We start from the raw sequence: 14446 nt of genomic DNA, 5'->3' as shown, positions 1-14446 counted from the left end.
GCTTCTGTGTACAGAAGTCTGAGTTATGGCCTCCCATTACGATTCACCTCATCTGTTTTTTGGCGATAGTAAGGCTGTATACGACCTTAGTTAGTATCCTCCTAGGGTTGTATCTTATCGCTCTTTCATGGAGTATATCCTATTCCTTCTTCTCAAAGGAGAAGTTTCTGCCTCATTTGGAATCATGCCTTAAGGTCCTTCTTCAGGCTTCATAGAAATAGTTGGATCTCTGTTTCTTATCTATCTGGGATCTGTAAGGGTCAGAAGACTTCTTAGTCTTCCTTATCCTTCGTTGAGGAGTGTCCTCCGCTTGGGATATAGCCAGCGGGGCGCAAGCCTCCTTAGAGGTCTCCGGCTCGGTTTTTCAAGAGCAGCGACATCCTTTTGGGTCTCTAGAATGAGGCCTCCTATGGATCATTTTTGGGTGGTGGCTACTTGGTCTTCCTTACATTACATTGAAGCAGCCTTCGGGAGAAAGGGTTTGTCAGGCTGTGGTGCCTTCAGATGGTGGCCGCCTGTTTTCTTTTTGCCCTTCCGTTAGCATTCAGTGTCCTCTTTAGCTTGGGTATAATATTTCCAACAAGTAATGAATGCAGCTGCGGAATTTCCCTGTATTAAGAAGGAAAACATAAATTATACTTATCAGATAATTTCCTTTCCTTCTGTACAGGGAGAGTCCATTTCTCCTGTCCGTGTTCTCCAATGGGCGGCCCTACATTTTTAAATTATTCTTCCGGCACCTGTTTCACCCTGATTTTTCCTACTGTTCCTTATTCCCTCGGCAGAATGACTGGGGGGTCTTTGCCACCTCCTGGTGGCCAGGTTCAGTATTTCCCACAAGTAATGAATGCAGCTGTGGACTCTCCTTGTACAGAAGGAAAGGAAATTATCTGGTAAGCAAATTTTTATTTTTCGTGTAGTTTTCCCGGCAAGCAAGGATTTTGGGTTTAGCTGTGTTCATGTCAATCCCTTCAGTAGAATAGTGGTGGCTTTTAAGCAGTTAGAAAACTAAGCAAGGAATACCTCACACCTTTCTAACATGTTTGCTGCCCTTGGTATAGAAAGCCAGAGTTGGTTACTCTGTTCTATCTTTTTCTACAGGTCTCTGTAAGGAGTATGTGTCCTTTCACGCCTTGTCAGCTGTCTTCCTGCCCGACAGCTGCATATGCAGGCAAGTGCTTTTGTCTTCTAGGTATTGGAGACTTGCACGTCAAGAAAATTTAGCTAAAATTTCTGTTTGGGGTATTTTATATCCTTTAGATAGGATATTTATTGGCAGGGTGCAGGCACTGGTTTAATGTGACTTGGAGACTAAAGGGTTAATGATAAAGTTTAGCCTTTATTTTTATTGTGGCTCACAAGTATTACTTAGAGGGCTTGCAGCAGCATGGAGTTCACTGCATTTACTACACTTTAGCATGTAAAAAAAGTGAAAATTCCTTACAATCTACTTCACACAAGATGTGGGTGTGTTTAGTGATAGACCGCTCTGTTAAGCTGATGCTTATCTTTTGTCAAAGCATACTTTATATTTTAACTGCACAGTTGTTTTGGCTGGATGGTGATGTGACCCACTTTTCCGCTTTCAGATCACTAAGCGCAGTGGTGTCTTTGATTTTTTGACATTGCCGATCCTGATTGTGAGACCGGAGCGTGCTGTAATTTCTCCTTACTAGTTTGATTACCAGAGGTCAAGTAGGGCACCTCAGTATATCTGGGATGTAGAGGTAGCCTGAATTTGATATTGTTGGTTTCTTTTTTGTTGTGTTATTGCGCTGAGGTAAAAACAACCTCTTAAAGTGACAGTAGCTTTAAATTTCTTTTGAACAATATGGATATGGATCAAGAATCACTTGCTTGTGACAAATGCTTATTTTACCTGAAGGCACAAATTGTTTTGCTTATGCAATTTTGTGCTGTTTGCTTAGCTAGAACTCTTCAATGTAAAGATAAATTGTTGCCCTCTGAGCCCAATGTCTCTCAGGATGATGCTGTTCAGGCAATGCCACAGTTTCTCCTCAAACGTCCCAAGCCTCAATGGCGTCTCATATAGTTTCCTGCAGTTCCTCTTAGCCTCCTGTAGGAGTTTATGTGCCATCAGATTTTGCGGCACAGATATCTTTTGCGATATCTGTGGCATTATCTGCTTTTCCCATGTTGGAAGCGCAAGAGGAAAGGTGTCTGTTTCGTCTGCTACTTCGCAGGTTGTCCTCCCTCATAAGTCTGATGAGGAAGATACCTCGGTAGCCGCTGAGGGTGAAATCTCAGTTTCGGACAGTATAATTCCTTCATCTGATACTGAAGAAGTAAACTTCAGATTTAAGCTTGAACACCTTTGTGTACTGTTAATTGAGGTATTGGCTACTTTGGACGACTCTGACTCTTCTGTCGTCAGCCCTAAAAAATCTAGTAAACTTAACAAATACTATGATGTTCCTCTGTGGAAGTGTTTCCTGTTCCAGACCATGTGATGGAGATGATTTCAAAGGAATGGGAGAAGCCAGGGATACCTGTCTCCCATTTTTAAAAAGATGTTTCCTGTTGCTGAATCCATTAAAGATTCATGGTGCACGGTGCCTAAAGTAGAAGGGGCTATTTCTACTGTGGCTAAGAGAACAACGATCCCTATAGAGGATAGATGCTCCTTTAAGGATCCCATGAACAAGAAGCAGGATCCCATGAACAAGAAGCAGGAGACTTATTTGAAAAAGATGTATGTTCATCATGGTCATTAATGGCAACCTGCAGTCTGTATTGCCACAGTAGCAAGTGCTGCATCTTATTGGTGTGATTCCTTGTCTGAATCAATTTTAATAGAGACTCCGTTAGAGGAGATCCAAGATAGGATCAAGGCTTTTAAACTAGCCAATTCCTTTATTTCTGATGCTAACATGCAAATTATTAGACTGGGAGCCAAGATGTCTGGGTTCACTGTCTTAGCCCGCAGGTCTTTGTGGCTAAAATCTTGGTCAGCTGATGTTACCTCAAAGTCCAAGCTTCTGGCGCTTCCTTACAAGGGTTAAACCTTGTTTGAACCTGGTCTTGCAGAAATAATTTCTGATATTACGGGTTGAAAAGGGTCTTTTCTACCACAAGATAAGAACAACAGACCTAAAGGGCGTCAAAGTAATTATAATTTCTTTCGTAACTTCAAAAGTCTTCCTCTTCCCTCTTCCAAGCAGGAGCAGCCCAAGTCCTCTTGGAAGACCAATTACTCTTGGAACAAGGGAAAGCAATCAAAGAAACCCTCAGCTGAGTTTAAGTCCGCATGAAGGGTCGGCCCCGGGTCCGTGATCAGATCAAGTGGGGGGCAAACTTTCCCTGTTTTGTCAAGCATGGATACGAGATGTCCCAGATCCTTGGGATGTGGACATAGTTTCTCAGGGTTACAAAATAGAATTTAATACTTTCCCTCCCAGGGGCAGATTCCATCTCTCAAGATTATCTGCAGACCAGGTAAAGAGAGGCATTCTTGAACTGCGTTCAGGACCTTTCCTCCTTGGGAGTGATTGTTCCAGTTCCAGTAAGGGAACAGGGTCTAGATTCTATTCAAATCTGTTTGTGGATCCCAAAAAAGAGGGAACTTTTTGACCCATTTTCGACCTAAAGTTTCTCAATACGTTTCTCAGGGTACCATCCTTCAAAATGGAAAGCATTTGGTCCATTTTTCCATTGGTCTAGGAGGGTCAGTTCATAATGACCATAGACCTGAAGGATGCGTGTCTTCATGCCTTTCTAGACAAACACTTTCAGTTTGTGGCTCTTCCGTTTGGCTTTGCCACAGCTCCCAGAATTTTCTCAAAGATTCTGGGGGCTCTTTTGGCAGTGATCAGGTCTCGGAATTGCAGTGGCATGCTACCTGGACGACATATTGGTTCAGGCGCCATCTTTTCAACAAGCAAACTCTTACAGAGATCTTGTTGTCTTTTTTACGTTCCCACGGATGTAAAATGAATCTGGAGAAGAGTTTCCTTGTTCCAGCTAGAAGGGTGGTTTTCTTAAAAACCATAAAAGATACCCTATCTATGAATTTTTTTCTGACAGAGGTCAGAAAATCCAAGATTCTTGCCACTCAAGTCTACTGTTCGGCCATCGGTAGTTCAATGTATGGAGGTAATTGGTCTGATGGTCGCTTCCATGGACATCATTCCCTTTGCTCGATTCAATTTAAGAGCTCTGCAGTTATGCATGCTCAGACAATGGAGACCTTTCGGTTCTGTCTCAGAGGATAGCTCTAGATCAGTCGACAAGAGACTCTCTCCTGTGGTGGCTTTCTCAGGGCACATGCTTCTGGTGACCTTCCTGAGTGATTGTGACCATCAATGCCAGCCTCTTAGGCTGGGGAGCAGTCTTGGATTTGTTAAAGGCGCAAGGACTATGGACTTGGGAGGTGTCTGCTCTCTCCATAAACATCTTAGAGTTGAGAGCGATTTACAATGATCTGATGGCTTGGCTTTAATTGTCCTTAGCCCGGTTTATCAGGTTCCAGTCAGACAACATCACTTCAGTGGTTTACATCAACTACCAGGGAGGTGGCTCGGATTATTCAGTGGGCGGAAGCTCACAATTGTTGTCTGTCTGCCATCCACATTCCTGGAGTGGACAAATGGGAGGCGGATTTCCTGAGCAGACAGACATTTCATCCCTGGTAGTGGGCTCTCCACCCGGAGGTGTTCTCCAGGTTAACCCTCAAGTGGACTGCCGGCGTTAGATCTGATGGCGTCTCGGCAGAATGCCAAGCTTGCAAGGTACGGTTCAAGGTCAAGAGATCTGCAGGCCGCTCTGATAGATGCTCTGGTTCCTTGGGATTTTGGTCTAGCATATCTGTTAAAGAACCAAATCCAAGGCCTGTCACTTGTAAAATTTACCATAAGGTATGGCGTAAATACCTTTTTATTGGTGTGAATCAAAGTGCTACTCTTGGAGTAGGGTCAGGATTCCTAGAATTTTGTCTTTTCTTTTCGCTTTACCTTATCTTTCATGCGGATAAGGCGGACCTGCATACTAAATTGGGGTTTCTCCCTAAGGTGGTTTTGGATAGAAATATTAATCAGGAAATTGTTGTTCCTTCTCTGTCTTAATCCTCCTTCACATAAGGAACGTCTGTTGTGCAACTTGGATGTTGTGCGCGCACTCTAATTCTACCTACAGGCTACTAAAGCTTTTTGCCAGTCCTCTGCCCTGTTTGTTTCTCTGGAAAGCGTAAGGGTCAGAAGGCTACTGCTACTTCTCTTTCCCTCTGGTTGAGAAGTATGATTCGTTTTGCTTATTAGACTGCTGGTCAGCAGCCTCCTGAGAGAATTACAGCTCATTCTACTAGGGCTGTCTCCTCTTATTGGGCTTTCAAAAATAAAGCTTCTGTGGAACATATTTGCAGGGCTGCAACTTGGTGATCTTTGCATACTTTTGCCTTGGCTGAGACTTCTTTTGGGAGAAAGGTTCTTCAAGAGGTGGTGCCTTCTGTTTAGGTCTGCCTGTTTTGTTCTCCCTCCCTTTTTCATTCCCTGTCCTCTAGCTTGGGTATTGGTTCCCACTAGTAATTGGAATGATGTTGTGGACTCTCCATATCCGGAAATAAATAAATTTATCAGGTAAGCATACATTTTTTCTTTCCTAAGATATGGAGAGTCCACGATCCCACCCTTACTTAAGACAGTTATTTTTGACTAAACTTCTGGCACCTCTACACCTTTTGTGTTATTCCTTTTTCCATTTCCCTTCGCTCGAATGACTGGGGATTATGGGTAGGGTAGTGACACTTAGCTTTGCTGGGGTGCTCTTTGCCTCCTCCTATTGGCCAGGAGTGATATTCCCACTAGTAATTGGAATGACGTTGTGGACTCTCCATATCCGGAAAGAAAGAAATTTATCAGGTAAGCATTAATTATTTTTTTTCCTTTTTTTTTTCTTTTCCTGCAGTGATCATTCTCTGCATTATGGAAGTGGTTATTATCCTGCTTCTCATATTCTTGAGGAAGAGAATAATGATCGCAATAGCCCTGATTAAGGAAGCAAGCAGGTATTTATTTTTGTTTTGAGTTGGGTAGTGGTATGACACTTGATGGGTTTTGTATATGTTTATTGAAGACTGTAATACAGAAGTGAGTGTTATGTGGGGAGGTATATGGGATATATTTTTTGAGGTTGACCAGGTGATTGATGTATGGGGTTGGGCTGCAGGGAGACCCTTATATTGGGCTGCATTCTAGTCCTCCCACAATATGAACAAAGCACCAGGTAGGGCATTAATAAGCGTTTAATTTATTTTTTAATGAGAATTTCTCTTTGTAATCTATCCTTTCTTAGCAGCAGAACAAGAGAGATAACTAAATAGGATATCATTTTTAAATTACCGATAGTTCAGGACTAGTAAGAAATTGCACTGGGACGAGCTTTTTTCCTGTTTATAAAGATACATTAAACTCAACGTTAACTAAATATTTTATGGGGAGATTCATGGAATAAGAACAGTGGAGTATAGACTTTTTTTTCCTGCCTTTTTTTCTGCCTTTTGCAGCAAAATACCTTTTTGTAAAAGTATAATTGTATGATGAAAGCTAGGTCCAAGTGCAAAATGAAAATGCTCTGTTATACGCAAGCAATATTGCAATAATATATGGATCTGCAAATGAGTTAAACACATAGTTAAAGTCTGCTTCAGAGCAGCAGTGCAATACTTGAAACTAGCTGGTGATTGGTGGCTACACACAGTTATCTCTTGTCATTGACTTACCAGATGTGTTCAGCTAACTACTGCCAGTAGTGCATTGCTGCTTTGGAATTTACCTTAACTATGTATTTAAACTCTCCCTTTACAGGGATTAAACCGTTATTTAGAAATAACATTTTCTCTATGAACTTTTATATCCCATTAACCTTTTGGCTGCCATAAAGGGTTGCAAAGTGTTCCTGTGCTTTCTGGCTGCAGAGGGATTAGGGGGATAGGTAACCTTTTAGCTTTTGCAAATGTTTAAGAAACAGTGCTGTGTAACTGGCTAATTTTCACCTCTAATCTCTCCTCAGGGCAATAGGACATGTAATGTCGTCCATTGTTTTCCCTCTTTTCACGTTCTTGCTTGTGTGCCTCTGCATCGCCTATTGGGCCATCACGGCTGTGTATCCTTTTGTCACTTGCCATACAGAGTTTTGTATTTCCCTTATAATCTCTGTCCTGCTTGTGCTCCTCATCATGGGCAATAGCAGTTCTATCTTTATAGACATTGTATCCAAACTCACAAGAATGTTGACATCTGACATGGCAGTCTTTTCTATTTTATAGGTTTTGAGGACACCAAATTAACGTGATGGTAAACTTCAAAGATTTGCTTATTACATAATTATAGTTCCGCTTCTGAAATGTATGTGTGTGTGTGTATGTATTTCTTTCTAATGACACAAGTCCATGGATCATCTAATTATTATTGGGAATATCACTCCTGCCCAGCAGGAGGCGGCAAAGAGTACCACAGCAAAGCTGTTAAATATCACATCCCTTCCCTCCAACCCCAGTCATTCTCTTTGCCTACGTTAGAGCAAGGAAGTGGTAAAGTTAGGTGTTAGAATAAAGATTCTTCAAGCAAGATTTTTTTTTTTTTTTTAAGTAGTGCAAGATTGTGCTGCTTTGTCCTAGGGTGAAGCCGTAGTCCATATCAGTCTCTTCAGTAGAGCAGTGGTGGCTTTAGAGCAAAGGGAACTTGTGGGGTATAATCGTCACTGCGCCTCCCATATACTAATGCTACCCTATTTTCTAAAGCCTGAGTAAGTTTAGTCTTTGCCTCTCAAACCTAGTGAGCTGCCTTGCTGCCGGGCAGATTTATAAAGGTAAGTGCTGACTTTTTATTTTCTGGGAATGTTATTCAGAATAAAAGATGGCACTTTAAAATAAATTAAGTTTGGGACAAAAGGAAAAGTTCTCCTATGACTTGGAGAATATTTTATTATGGGCAGTAATAGCAGGCACTGGGGACGAGGAGCAGGCTCAAAGATGGTGTTTTTTACTTTAGTAATACAACGCATTACTATACTTTTGGTCAGGGGCACGATGGGCGGGGTTAACGGAAGCGGCAAATTTTGTTGCTCATTTCTCCCTCATACTTCCTGTGTTCCGTGGCAAGGAAAGCTTCATCACAGTTTTTGGCCGTATTACGGACTTCAATTGACAGAATAAAGAGGTTGAGTCCGGATCATCTAACAGTGTATACACTCCGGTGTTAAGCGAAGTTAAGCTGAGGTGTAAAGGTGTCAGGAGTATTTAATTTTTCCTTATGTTACTTTTATTATTTTGCTGAAAAATAAAGCAGTTTATTTTTAAAAATTTAAAGGAACAGTAACGTTTTTTTTTGTGAGGTATTTTCTTGTTAAAATATCGGTTATCTATCTAAGTAATCAGTTTTGTTGGTGAATAAAGATGGACCAAGAGGCCCTGCAAGATGTTACATGTTCTATATGTTTTGATGCTAATGTTGAACCACCAATCCCTTTCTGTTCCTCATGTATTGAGAGAACTTTACATTATAGGGATAGACTTTTTTCTGAGCCAACATTGTCTAGGGCGGAGTCTTCTGACAATGTTCAAGATATGCCACAGCTTCCTCCTCATATTTCTCAAAATTGATCGTCCAATCTTCCAGTGCCCTGCACTTCCTCTCTTACTCCACCTGGAGTTACGTTGCAAGACATCGCTTCCCTCATGTCCTCTGCGGTTTCTGATGCGTTGTCTGCTTTTCCTATGCTGTAGGGAAAGCGCAAGAGGAAAAGTAAACAATCAGTAAGTGAGGTTACTGACACAGTTGTTGCTATTTCGAATGCCCCCCCCCCCCAGAAGCCTGAGGAGGATACTTCGGTAGCATCTGAGGGTGAAATCTCAGACAGTGTCATTCCTTCTGCTGATAATGAAGTTGTATATTTCAGGTTTAAGCTAGAACACCTCTGTCTGTTACTTAAGGAGGTTTTATCTACACTGGACGACAGTGACACCACGATCGTAGTCAATCCTAAGAAATCCAGTAAGCTAAACAAATATTTTGATGTACCTTCCATGGTGGTTTTTCCTGTACCAGATCGAGCTACAGAGATAATTGCTAAGGAATGGGAGAGACCAGGTATCCCTTTTTCTCCACCCCCTATATTTAAAAAGATGTTTCCTACAGCAGATTCTATTAAGGAGTCTTGGCAGACAGTACCCAAGGTGGAAGGAGCAATTTCCACTCTGACTAAGGACCACTATTCCCATAGAGGATAGTTGTTCTTTTAAAGATCCTATGGACAAAAAATTAGAGGGGTTACTCAAGAAGATGTATGTACACCAGGGTTTACAATGGTAACCTGCAGTGTGCATTGCTACCGTCACTAGTGCTGCGGCATACTGGTTTGATGCGTTGTTTGATTCTATTAGGACAGACACTCCCCTTGAAGAGATCCAGGATAGGATCAAGGCCCTTAAGTTGGCCAATTCCTTTTATTACGGATGATTCCATACAGGTTATTAAACTGGGAGCAAAGATTTCTGGTTTTGCTGTGCTGGCCCACAGAGCTTTATAGTTAAAATCTTGGTCTGCGGATGTGTCATCTAAGTCTAACCTTTTGGCTATTCCCTACAAGGGGAAGACCTTGTTTGGGCCGGGATTAGCGGAAATAATTTCTGACATTACGGGAGGAAAGGGTAATTTCCTCCCTCAGGACAAGAGAAATAAGCAGAAGGGACGTCAGAGTAATTTTCGTTCCTTTCGAAACTTCAAAAATAAGCCCTCCTCTCCTTCTTCCAAGCAGGAACAGTCTAAGGGGTTTATTTATCAAGCTCCGAACGGAGCTTGATGACCTGGGTTACTGGCGAGCCTTCAGGCTCGCCAGAAACACAAGTTATGAAGCAGCGGTCTAAAGACCACTGCTCCATAATCTGTCTGCCTGCTCTGAGGCGGCGGACAGAAATCAACCCGATCGAAGACTATCGTGTTAATTGGCACCCCCTGCTAGCAGTCGATTGGCCGCGAATCTGCAGGGGGCGGTATTGCAGTTCTGGTGAAACGCTGGTGCAACGCTGGTGCAATGATAAATGCCAACAGAATATGCTGTCGGCATTTATCGATGTGTGGCAGACAAGGTTCGCTATAGCGGTACATGTTCGTCCGCACAATGATAAATGGGGGCCTTAGTCTTCCTGGAGGCCTAACCAGTCTTGGAACAAGGGAAAACAATCCAAGAAGCCTGCTATTGACTCAAAGACAGCATGAAGGGTCTGCCCCCGATCCGGGACCGGATCTTGTGGGGCGCAGACTTTTTCTTCGCTCAGGTTTGGGTTAGGGATGTTCAGGATCCCTGGGCAGTGGACATAGTGTCCCAGGGATACAAACTAGAGCTCAAAACCTTTCCTCCCAGGGGCAGATTTCTTCTCTCAAGATTATCTGTAGACCAGACATAAAGAGAGGCGTTCTTACACTGTGTTCAAGACCTTTCCGACCTAGGAGTGACCCGAGACAGGAGCAGGGTCTGGGATTTTACTCTAATCTGTTTGTGGTTCCCAAAAAAGGGAACTTTCAGACCAATTCTAGATCTCAAAAGCCTAAACAAGTTCCTCAGAGTACCGTCCTTCAAGATGAAAACTATTCGTTCCATTCTTCCCTTGGTTCAAGAGGGTCAATTTATGACAACGGTAGATTTAAAGGACGCATACCTGCATGTTCCCATCCACGAGGACCATAACAAGTTTCTGAGGTTTGCTTTTCTAGGCAAACACTTCCAGTTTGTGGCTCTTCCATTCGGCCTCGCCACAGCTCCCAGAATTTTTTCAAAGGTTCTGGGATCACTGTTGGCGGTGCTCTGGTTGCGTGGCGTTGCAGTGGCGCCTTATCTGGACGAAATTCTGGTACAGGCACCATCCTTTCAACAGGCAAAATCCCACACGGAAATGTTATCCTTCCTGTGATCTCACGTATGGAAGGTGAACTTGGTAAAGAGTTCCTTAGTTCCAACTGCAAGGGTAGTTTTCTTGGGAACCATAATAGATTCCTTATCAATGAAGATATTTCTGACAGAAGTCAGGAAATTAAAGATTTTCGAATCTTGTTTAGCACTTCAGTCCTTTCCTCGGCCGTCAGTGGCTCAATGTATGGAGGTAATCGGTCTGATGGTTGCAGCTATAGACATCATCCCATTTGCTTGTTTCCACCTCAGACCTCTGCAGTTATGCATTCTCAGGCAGTGGAACGGAGATTATGCAGACCTTTCTCCACAATTACATCTGGAAAGGGAGACAAGGTATTCTCTTCTTTGGTGGTTTTCTCAGGACCATCTCTCCCAGGGAACCTACTTCCGCAGACCCACCTGGGTGATTGTGACAACGGACGCCAGCCTTCTGGGATGGGGAGCAGTCTGGGGCTCTCTAAAGGCTCAGGGAACATGGACTCGGTCAGAGTCTGTTCTACCCATAAACATTCTGGAGCGGAGAGCAATCTCTTCTGGCCTGGCCTCAGTTAGCTTCGGCCCGGTTCATCAGGTTCCAGTCGGACAACATAACTTCAGTGGCTTACATTAACCATCAGGGAGGAACTCGGAGTTCCTTGGCCATGAAAGAGGTAACCAAGATAATTCAGTGGGCGGAGACCCACAATTGCTGTCTGTCGGTGATCCACATCCCAGGAGTGGACAGCTGGGAGGCGGACTTCCTGAGCAGACAGACCTTTCACCCAGGGGAGTGGAAACTCCATCCGGAAGTGTTTTCCAGCCTGATTCTCAAATGGGATCAGCCGGTATTGGCTCTCATGGCATCTCGGCAGAATGCTAAGTTTCCAAGCTACGTGTCGTGGTCAAGGGACCCTCGGGCTGTAATGATAGACGCCCTGGTGTTACCTTGGAATTTCAATCTTGCATACCTATTTTCTCTGTTCGCTCTTCTACCTCGGGTCATTGCTCAAATCAAGCAGGAGAGGGTGTCGGTGATCCTCATTGCACCGGCGTGGCCTCACAAGATTTGGTATGCAGACCTGGTGGACATGTCATCTCATCCACCTTGGAGACTTCCATTGAGAAAGAACCTTCTACTTCAAGGGCCCTTCCATCATCCAAATCTAGTTTCTCTGAAGCTGACTGCTTGGAGATTGAACGCTTAATTTTATCCAGGCGTGGATTTTCGGAATCGGTCATTGAGACCATTATTCAGGCTCGTAAACCTGTGACAAGAAAGATTTACCATAAGATATAGCGTAAATCTCTGTATTGGTGTGAATCCAAGGGCTACTCTTGGAGTAGACTTAGGATTCCTAGAATTCTGTTCTTTCTCCAAGAAGGTTTGGAGAAGCGTTTATCCGCCTTGTCTATTTTGTTACATAAACGTCTGGCGGACGTCCCAGACGTGCAATCGTTTTGTCAGGCCTTGGTCAGGATCAGACCTGTGTTCAAGCCAGTTACTCCTCCCTGGTGTCTTAATTTAGTTCTTAAGGTTCTTCAAAGGGCTCCGTTTGAACCTATGCATTCCGTAGATATTAAGTTGTTATCTTGGAAAGTTTTTTGTTTCTTGTTGCTATTTCATCTGCTCGTAGAGTGTCAGAGCTCTCGGCATTACAGTATGAGTCTCCTTACCTTATGTTTCATTCGGATAAGGTAGTTTTGCGTACTAAGTTAGGGTTTCTCCCTGAAGTAGTTTCAGATCGGAACAATAATCAGGAGATTGTTGTTCCTTCCTTGTGTCCTAATCCTTCATCTCAGAAGGAACGGCTTCTGCACAATCTGGACGTGGTGTGTGCATTAAAATTTTATTTACAGGGACTAAGGATTTTCGTTAGTCTTCTACTCTGTTTGTGGTATTCTCTGGGAAACGTAAGGGGCAGAAAGCTACGGCTACTTCTCTTTCTTTGTGGCTGAAGAGTATCATTCACTTTGCCTATTAGACTGCTGGACAGCAGGCTCCTGAGAGTTACGGCTCATTCTACGAGGGCTGTTTCCTCTTCCTGGCATTCAAAAATGAAGCTTCTGTGGAACAGATTTGCAAGGCTGCAACTTGGTCCACTCTTCACACTTTTTCAAAATTCTAGAAATTTGACACTTTTGCCTCGGCTGAGGCCTCCTTTGGGAGAAAGGTTCTTCAAGCAGTGGTGCCTTCCGTTTTTAGGTTCCCTGTCTTGTCCCTCCCTATCTGTGTACTCTAGCTTGGGTATTGATTCCCAATAGCAATTAGATGATCCATGGACTCATTGTTTCATTAGAAAGAAAACAAAACAAAATTTATGCTTACCTGATAAATTTATTTCTTGAAACGATGAGTCCACTGCCCGCCCTGTTCTTTTTGGACAGGTTTTGTTGGTATGTTATAAACTTCAGACACCTCTGCACCTTGTTGCTTCTTTTCTCTCCTTTGGTCCAATGACTGGGATTGGAGGGAAGGGAGGTGATATTTAATAGCTTTGCTGTGGTGCTCTTTGCCTCCTCCTGCTGGGCAGGAGTTATATTCCCAATAGTAATTAGATGAACCGTGGACTCATCGTGTCAAGAAAGAAATTTTTTTTATCAGGTAAGCATAAAATTTTTATATATTTTTTGGAGTTACACATGAGCTGCCACCCAGATGCTAATTCTACAAATTCTATAAGCCTTGCTGAACGAGACGATTTTTAATTGTCTAGTATGTAGAGCACACATTGCCTGCTACAGAGTGTGGCTGGGACCGTTCTCTGTAGAGTTCAAATAGAGAGAGCGCAGGTCCTGTATTCCTCTTAGTATAGTACATTTTCACAAGGTGTGTGGATCTCAAATGAAATTCCAGATATCACAGGATGAAATAACTTAACTGGTGTATATAGAAGTTAGCCATGAAATATGGGTGCAGTATACTCACTCTGATAGATATAAGAAGTCAGCTCTTCACAGTGCTATTCCTCCAGTTTAAAGAGAGCACTGCCTTTTTTTTTTTTTGAAGACTACAGGAAGTAATGGACCCAGCGACTATCTGTGGTACTAGTGTACTACCTCACCACCACGCTACAAAAAAAAAACTAAATGGAAAGGGCAGAGGGAATATCCGACAATGGATATCACAACAAAGTGTGTTTTTGTTGTTTTTTTAATGTCACCATTTTTTTTTTTTTTTTTTAATACATTTTTGAGGTTATTACAAACATGTACAGTATATGTAGAATTACCAAAACTGGAGTAGTACAGACATTGGAATATAATGCACAGTCACAACAGAGTACATAGTCGGATACAATAAGTCACCAATTTTAAAATGTATTATAGCAGTTTACATTCCACATTGGTTCTAAAGGTAGGTTGCTAAACAATACAATTAAACATCACCCCTTACGCAAATTAGGGCATGCTTAATGAGGGAAATTATGTATCCTTAACAATTCTGCCTTAGTTTCCTCTCCACCTCTAATGAAGCCATATATAAAGTATTTAATGACACTCAATGTGAATATGCTGGCAAGAACTGTGACCCAGAGGTAAGGCATTT

The 14446-nt window shown here is 42.7% G+C and overlaps 1 protein-coding gene across 1 annotated transcript in view; it reads left to right on the top strand.

The window, feature by feature from the left end:
• Positions 1-14446, top strand: part of SLC44A2 (solute carrier family 44 member 2) — a gene marked incomplete in the record, with an annotated part of 587432 nt that overhangs the window by 339731 nt on the left and 233255 nt on the right. The window contains 3 exon segments of the mRNA XM_053717929.1: positions 5920-6019; positions 7024-7116; positions 14351-14435. Of these exon segments, the coding sequence (XP_053573904.1) occupies positions 5920-6019; positions 7024-7116; positions 14351-14435 (278 nt within the window).

The sequence above is a fragment of the Bombina bombina genome, chromosome 6 (assembly GCF_027579735.1).
Source record: "Bombina bombina isolate aBomBom1 chromosome 6, aBomBom1.pri, whole genome shotgun sequence".
Classification (NCBI taxonomy): Eukaryota; Metazoa; Chordata; class Amphibia; order Anura; family Bombinatoridae; genus Bombina; species Bombina bombina.
Note: the sequence above shows the minus strand (reverse complement) of the source record. Positions and strands in the feature narration are given on the sequence as shown.